At 39.4% G+C, this 7,855-nt stretch overlaps 2 protein-coding genes across 2 annotated transcripts; one reads left to right on the top strand and one right to left on the bottom strand.

Annotated features, from left to right (window-relative positions):
- Positions 1 to 734: 734 nt before the first annotated feature.
- On the bottom strand, positions 735 to 2,611 carry LOC121960546 (nuclear factor 7, ovary-like). The gene has a single exon (XM_042510315.1). It carries the CDS (start codon positions 2,606 to 2,608, stop codon positions 1,241 to 1,243), a length of 1,368 nt encoding a protein of 455 aa, XP_042366249.1. The 5' UTR covers positions 2,609 to 2,611; the 3' UTR covers positions 735 to 1,240.
- A 1,091-nt stretch (positions 2,612 to 3,702) lies between these two features.
- On the top strand, positions 3,703 to 7,055 carry LOC121961124 (homeobox expressed in ES cells 1-like). Its single transcript, XM_042510999.1, has 4 exons — positions 3,703 to 4,842; positions 5,434 to 5,594; positions 6,216 to 6,317; positions 6,750 to 7,055. Exons 1-4 carry the CDS (start codon positions 4,722 to 4,724, stop codon positions 6,954 to 6,956), a joined length of 591 nt encoding a protein of 196 aa, XP_042366933.1. The 5' UTR covers positions 3,703 to 4,721; the 3' UTR covers positions 6,957 to 7,055.
- Positions 7,056 to 7,855: the final 800 nt, after the last annotated feature.

The following is a 7,855-nucleotide window of genomic DNA, read 5'->3' as shown; positions in this document are numbered from 1 at the left end:
AAAATAAGCAGGTAAAAAAAAACTGCATTTACAATTATATATCTAAAATTAGTTGTCACAGAAAAAACATCATCATATATCATATATCTATCATCATTATTTATATACATTATTTATTTATTTTGTTTTAGCTTTTTTGTGTGTGCTCATTTTAGGTAATTTTCTTCTAACTTTCACTAACTTCTTGCTAATTTGGGTCATTTTTCATTTTCAGTTGAAAAAGTAAACTGTCATGATTAAATTTACCTGCTTTCAAATACTCAACAATAAACCAATTATCTTAAACCTCTGTGTATCTCTGCTCCTTATTTTTTAAATCTCCTTCAAAAAATAAAAACATTTCAAAAGTTTTATTTACAGAAAAACTAAACTCATACTACATGCACACAAAGCAAGTCATTCAATAAAATATGCATTTTCCAAGTTTTAATTCTCTGTTTATTCATTTTTCTCTTGCACATGCTAAATATGCCAAAATTTAAGCATGCCAAAAGCACATCATGAGGATGTTATAGTTGACCTTTGCAGAATGCTCATTTTTACTGAATAATTATTAAAACCTCAGTGAACTGTTAACCAGCTCTCCTTCTGCTGATTTCAACACAGATTTGTTTTCTTTTTTTTTTAGAACATTTCCGGGATTTTAGGACATTTCTGGGATTTTAGGACATTTCTAGGATTTTAGGACATTTCTAGGATTTTAGGACATTAGAGCCTGAGCTCGGACCTCTGTCGGGGGTTGTGGGGATCCTCTACTGGCACTTCTTTTGAAAAACAAGCTTTATTTTGATGCTCTTTTGTTCACTTTAGTACCTTATGTGTACTAAAAGTACAAAGAAAAATCCCAGTATGAATCACTTTTTGAAATTGTGAATTAGAAAATATTTGGGGGGGCCACCCGGCACCCTTCCAAGGGCCAGATTTGGTCCGTGGGCCGTAAGTTTGGTATCACTGGTTTAGACTGTGATGACTCACCTAACCTGCCGCCGCTCAGGACAGAGAACGCTTCAGTTCCTGAATCAGCAACAATTTAAAAAATGTTTGAACATAAAATAGAAATTATTTTCATCGTTACAGTTTTTCCGTGTTTTTCTCAGGTTTTCTGCTGTTCTTCTTTAGTTCTCCAGACTGACTGTGAATTTTGAGACAATGAACTTGTATTTGATACAGCAGCGGTTGCTGTTTGTGCACTACCTAATCATCATCCTAATTATGCCTATGATGACGGTCAATAATCACTCTAGCCGCTGTCGTCTTCATCATCTTCATCATCCTCCTCTGGTAAAATCTTAATGGGGAATTCATCGCTGTTGTTAAAGTATGGAAACAGTCTCTCAGAGAAAGTGTGTGTGAAGGTGTGTATGTGTGTGTTAGTATCAGGATCAGAGAACGACAGTTTTCGGTTGTTCAAGTCCAGACTCACTCTGATCCTCTGGAGCTTCTTCTTCACTCGGAGGAGGATTGGTTGGGTCGATGGGTCGAAGGCTTCATATTTACTGTTAGAGAATCCTATTCTCCACAGTCCAGACTTTTCTGCGACACCCAGAAACCAGCAAATACTGTCTCCGACCTCGACGTCCCAGCTGTGACATCCCGAATTAAAGCCCTCAGAGCCGAGGACAGAGTGAAGGAAATCAAACCTCTCTGGGTTTTCAGGAAGCTTCTGTCTCTGTCCTCGTCTCAATCTGGTCAGATCTTCAGTCAGGACGAGTTCTGGATGAGCAGAGTTTGGGTCCAGAATCACAGGACTGTAGGAGACCATGTCCTTCATCTTGTCCCAGATGTTGAAGGACAGGTTGCCCAGGTGTTTGGCCTCGTCTATCAGAGCTCCTAAGAGCAGCTGTGGATCCTCCAGCAGGGGGCGCTGCTGGACTCTGTCCACTGCAGCCTTGTAGTTGAGCAGGAAGGAGACGTCTTCGGCTTTCAGCTCGTCCTCTGTGTCTCTGACTGTGTCTGAAAGAGCTGCTATCTCTCTGCTCAGAGCCTCCAGCTTCTCCTTCATCCTCCGACTCTTCTGCTGCTCCTCCTCCCTCAGAGCGGAGATCCTGGCCTCCTCTTCCTCGTGTAGAAACTGGTGAAGCTTCCTAAACTGCTCCTTAATCTGCATCTCTGTGCGTTGAGCCTGGATCTTAATGTGCTCTGCTGTTTGATCACAGTTTCCTTTCACTTGTTCAAACAGCTTCAGTTTCTCTTGTAAAGGCTTCAAGGATTTCAGAAGCTCCTTTCTTCGATCCAGCGCAACTTCATTAATCGGTCTGAATGTGTGTCCAGCATGTGTTTCTGAATGCAGACACACGAGACACACGGGCTGCTGATGGTCCAAACAGAAGAGTTTGAGTTTCTCAGAGTGCAGACTGCAGAGAGCCTCTGCTGATAATCTCTGATCTCTCTTTTTTAAAAAGGTCTCGCACAGTTTCTTTAACGCTAAGTTGCACGGTGGCTCGCTTCTTGAAGATCTTCTCTTACAAACTGGACACTCCAGCAGTTGTCTCTCTGTCCACCAGTCCCTCAGACAGACTCTACAGAAGCTGTGGCTGCACGACAGGACGACAGGGTCTTTGAAGATGTCCCGGCAGACAGGACAGGAGAGATCCTCCTCTGAAGACATTTTCTCTCTGACTGCAGCTGAAAGGCAGAAATCACAGTCAGTCCCTTGCGAGGCTTTAACTTTGAGTCGTGTTTCTTTGTAAAACTCACATCCAGCGTGCAGGTTTAGGTGACCGTGTCCTCTCCCCGGGCTGTCCTCTTTCACCGGATGTTGTCAGCTGAGTGTTACCGGCTCTTATTTTGTCGATAAGGAAGAGTGACAGAATTTTACTGGCATGTTTCAGGTGAGCCGGGAACACTGCGGGGCGGGGCTTTGATGAGGTAATGTGAGTGTCAGGTTTACAGGCCTTTGTCACAGCAGAGATTTTGACTTGTGACAATAGCAAAAGCACAGCTGTTCCGAGTAACAGTAACGATGTGTTCAAATGTTGCACTGAGTGTGGCAGTGAACCAGCATAAACGCCACCAAGACCCTGAAATCAAAGCAGCTAAATGGAACACAGCCAACATTAATGTCATTATTTACACCTGCGCTTTCCCTGCCCTGACAATTCAAAGTGTTTACAGGGAAAATGTCTACAATCACGAGGTAATGTCAGTGTAATACCCCTACAACTACAAGATTCTGACAGATACAGAGTACAGTTTAATGCAGTACAATTTTAGTAGTTTTAATACAGTTTAAATACAGTATGATGTAATATTCAACCCTTCCTAACCTGAGCAAACTGGCTTGAGTTAAAAAAAAAACAACCAAAAAATGTGCAGAATGCCATGAGCAACAAAAAAAGAAATGACCCAAAAATTAACAAGAAGTTAGTCAAAAGTAAGAACATGGGAAATGTGCTTAAAAATTATAATAATTCTGTAGCATAATTTCAAATATGCAATTATAATTAGCAATACATGTAGTTTTCCTTAGTCCCCACCCCGGCATTTGGGAATTTTACAGCAGTTTTCTAAATGTACTATTTTTTTAAAATAATCTTTTTTTTAAATAATTTTTTTTGCTTGGTTTTCAAAGGTTGAAATACTTGTGAAAGTCATTTAAAAGCAGTACAAGCAAAGTGATGTCACCGCAGGTCACAGAGGGTTAAAGGTGTTGGTCGATGCAGCTGTTTCTTCTGCTCTTTACGCTGAGCCAAACTAACTGCCCTCTGCTCTGGCATTTTCACACTGATCTTCTCATCACACACTGAAAGAAAGTGAAATCTTGTTTCTCAACATGTCGAAATATTCCATACATCATCTTGAAGCTGAGTTTAGACGGACTTCCTTCGCCGGTGGTCCTCACATCCTCACATCCATCCTTCCTTTCATTCAGGGATAAATAAACAAGTGTGCGGTTGGTTTAAAGCTCCTCCAGGCCTTCATTAGGAGCTAATCTGGTTCTGAAAAGGTTTTCCTCCCCGCTGCTTCAACCTGCATTCACACGCTACGAGCTTCATCTGCATCACAACACACACAGATTAGGCTAATAGTATTAGTGAATCTCCGCGGATCGTAATTATTGCCATCATTGTCATGATTATTATTATTAGATTAAAGTCCGTCGCAGACTTGTAACAGAAGGACGGACGAATTTTTAGTGTGAAAACTAAAGTGATTTTCTACTTTGCTAATTTCGATGAAAAGGTTGGAATTACGCTTTGTGTTTGTGCGACACTGGTGACGGTTTTTAAAAAGGCTCCTCAACGTAATCTCACAAATACACTCACACGGTGTATCACTGAGGGAAAACGGATACAAACACACACACACACACCATGTTTTTTGTCTGCTGGAAAGTTTGCAAATACTCTCTTTTTTTGCAGAATTGTTAAACAAAGTAAACTACAGATTTAAATATGCTGTCTCTTTGTCACACACACACACACGCACACAGAGCAGAGATTAGCCGCTGTATGGGACCTCAGGGAATCTCATTCTCATGGAAAAACCACTTCTTAATTCTAATTGGTGGCCAGTGTAAATCCTCCACTCCCATTTAAAGCAGCAGTCAGCAGTTTGTCTTCCTGCTGCTTCACATGTTCCTCAGACTTTCAGCATTCACCTTCACAGATGATAGACCGCAGTATAGAGAAATTATCTGATGGTATAAGCTTTTTGTTTTTGTTGTTGTTAGTGTTTTTGTTTCGGGGCTGTTTATTGATAAGTCGGTCACATTAATTATTATGGCGTCCGCTGTGGCTCCTGTGACAGCAGAAAGCAAGCCGGCGTTCTCCATCGAGCGGATTCTGGGTTTGGAGCTGGAAAGACCTGGAAACTGCCTGAAACTCCACCGACCCTGGGCAGGTGAGGAGAAAACTCTCGATTTTGAAATCACTTTCTGCACAAATCTGATTCCTAATGACAAAACACAAACTGTCAGTCTGATCTGAAGTGTGCATCTTACTGTTGGGATTTTTTAAAAGAAAAAATTATAGAATTATAGAACTGACTTAATATTTTCTTGTTGTCATGTATGAAGTGTTTATGTGCCATTTAATTCAGTGTTTTCTGTGAGTGTGGTGTAGTTGTTGATTGTTCGGCTAAATTTAACTTCACTAAACTATAACGTAATAAAAATAACCCAGATGCTATTGTTTCATTAACCTAAGGGAGGAAGTGCACAAAAGGTAACAACAACAACAAGATGTATATTTTGGATATAACTGATCACTAGAATATATATCATCTAGGCTAATGTTAATGCATTCAAATGTATTTTAATTTGTAAAATGTAAATATATATACAAAGAGATGGGTGGAGGACGTAAGAGGTTGTCTGAGCGGACTGAGAAAGTTCCTCCGTTTGGTTTAATGTGAGATTAAATTGATTATTTGTCATACTTTAGTGATGACAGAAGGGGATTTATGTGCGATCTGCTCCTTTATTTTTCTCAGAGCGAGAAGAGAAGGAGAACAGAGGAAACAGCGTGTGCTTTAAACAACATTTTTATCAGAAACAACAACAACAAAATCATGCTGAGCAGCTGAACTCTGCCAGGCCGACATCCAGCTGGTACATCGGACGCAGACCACGCACCGCCTTCACCAGCAGCCAGGTGATCAATCAGTCAGTCTGTCAGTCATTTAGACAAATACATCCTGAGAAAGGATCCTTTCATGCAAACACCAACCTCACTAATGTAAAACCCTGGACATGTCTGTTAACCCTTTTAAACTTGAGCAAATTGTCATGATATCTTTATAAAACATGGGAAAAAGGCCTTGAGCAATGAATGAAGAACAGCCCAAAAATTAGCAAGAAATTTCTAAAAAGTGCAAGAAAACTACCTAAAAATGAGTAAAAAAAAAAAAAAAAAAAACAGAAAAAAAGAGGAAGAGAACAACACAAGAAAAGGACCTGGGAAAAGTGCTAAGAAAATTATAATAATTTTGTAATATAATGTTGAATAAAAAAAAAAATTCTATTTATTTCCTGCAATTTTATGGAACGTTTCTCAAGTTGCATGTTGCCTTTTTCCCATTTTTTTGATAGAAATCACACCAATTTGCTCAGACCCCAAACGGTTAATTACTCTCGCTCTGTATCTGAAAGCAGCAACACAAGAAAAGTGATGTGACTCCTTGTTTCAAACGGTTAATTACTCTCTCTCTCTTTCTCTCTCTCTCTCTGTGTGTGTGTGTGTGTGTGTGTGTGTGTGTGTGTCTGTGTCCTGCAGGTGAATGTACTGGAGACAGTGTTTCAGGTGAACTGTTATCCGGGGATCCAGCTGAGGGAGCAGCTGGCGGGCAGACTCGACCTGGACGAGGACAGAATACAGGTTCAGATTTCAATGTTAAATAAAAGTTTGTAATGTACAAATGTAACGTATCAGCAGTTTGCTGAAACATACAATGTCAACATTTATTCCCGCAAATAAATTGGCAGTCAAGAAAAATAAGTAAATAAATAACAATTGATGGTAAAAAATATGAAAAAAATGTAAAAAAAATTTTTTTACAATTTGTCTGTTTTAAAGAGTTGAACACTTTTGTGCAGAAATGTGCAAAATATGGTCCAAGGATTGTAAAAAAGTGTGTAATGTATAGAACATGTAATCCAAATGAAGTCCACAGATGTGCATTGATGTGAGTAAGTAAATGAGAAAGAGGAAAAAAATTAAATATGAAAATAGAAAATAAAAATAAAAGACTAGCAGCTCTCCTTCTGTTGTCTCTGCTACATTAACTTTCTTTCTCTCTCTTTCTTTCAGATCTGGTTTCAGAACCGGCGGGCCAAACTGAGGCGATCGCTCAGAGAAACTCGTCTGCAGCTGGTTCAGACGGCCGTGGCTGACCTCGGGGTCAGACACGAGGTCATAGGTCATCTGAAGGCTGGGCGGGATGCGGGAGGTGACCTGCAGCTCGCCCAGCGGCTCGCCTCTCATCTGCAGCTGGAGGTGGAGGAAGAGGAGGAGTGATGCTGCTGAACTCGTCTGGATTTATTCATCTGTTTCTACCAGCTTCTGTCTTTATTCTTCACTTCTTCCAAATGCAAAAACACAACATCGGAAAATATATGGTGACATCACAGTTTGCTTACAAACCCAAAAAGATTTACGGAAAAATCGGTTTGTCTGTCAATCATTCTGAGGAAAGATGCCAGCTGTTGTCTTCAAGATCAAACTTTATCTCGAGATGTGCTCTGGATCAGTTTGTCTGATGCTCTGTAATGTGAAGTGTCTTAATATGTGAATATATTTCTGTCCTCTAAACTGTATAAAGTCTAATTAAAATAAATGTATGTGAATCTTGTCTGTCCCTGACTTCACCACAGTTTACGATCATTATTGCTGTCATTATACGCTGCAGGATTTTACCGGTCAGATCTCTGACACTGTTTTGGAATACCAGAGAGAAATTTCCCAAATATTCACCCAAACTTTTTAACAGTAGCAGCCACTTACCATAATATATTGTATACCACATTAACTCATTTTTATTTTCATTTTGCATTCTTTGAAAAAGAAACCCATAAAGAAATAAGTTGTAAAGTTTGAAAAAGAAAAAAAAACACAACTTTTTATTTAGTTTATCACCATTAAAAATAATAATAATCATTTATTTTTCCAAAGTTATACCACTCATCATAGACAGACAGAAATTACCTTTGGATTTTAAATTTTCTGGCACTCTGAAGACAAACGCCTTTGTCAGAAGAAATACATTTTTTAAACTCCAGAATTTTGTCTTCAACTCTCAACTTTTAACTTTCTAACATCAAATGGTACGTTCTGAAATCAAATTACTAAATTATGGTGGAGGGATGGTCATGTATTTTCCGCAAGTCACTCATGGGAGCTCAAGGAAAAATAAAAAA

Source organism: Plectropomus leopardus, chromosome 2 (assembly GCF_008729295.1).
Source record: "Plectropomus leopardus isolate mb chromosome 2, YSFRI_Pleo_2.0, whole genome shotgun sequence".
NCBI lineage: Eukaryota > Metazoa > Chordata > Actinopteri > Perciformes > Serranidae > Plectropomus > Plectropomus leopardus.
This window is presented reverse-complemented; position numbering and strand designations above follow the sequence as displayed.

Bases quoted from the DNA above. Each gene is read 5' to 3' on its own strand.
- LOC121960546 (XM_042510315.1), bottom strand. From the start codon at position 2,608: ATGTCTTCAGAGGAGGATCTCTCCTGTCCTGTCTGCCGGGACATCTTC.
- LOC121961124 (XM_042510999.1), top strand. From the start codon at position 4,722: ATGGCGTCCGCTGTGGCTCCTGTGACAGCAGAAAGCAAGCCGGCGTTC. The intron at 4,843-5,433 runs GTGAGGAGAAAA...TATTTTTCTCAG, and splicing joins ACTCCACCGACCCTGGGCAG to AGCGAGAAGAGAAGGAGAAC. The intron at 6,318-6,749 runs GTTCAGATTTCA...TCTTTCTTTCAG, and splicing joins TGGACGAGGACAGAATACAG to ATCTGGTTTCAGAACCGGCG.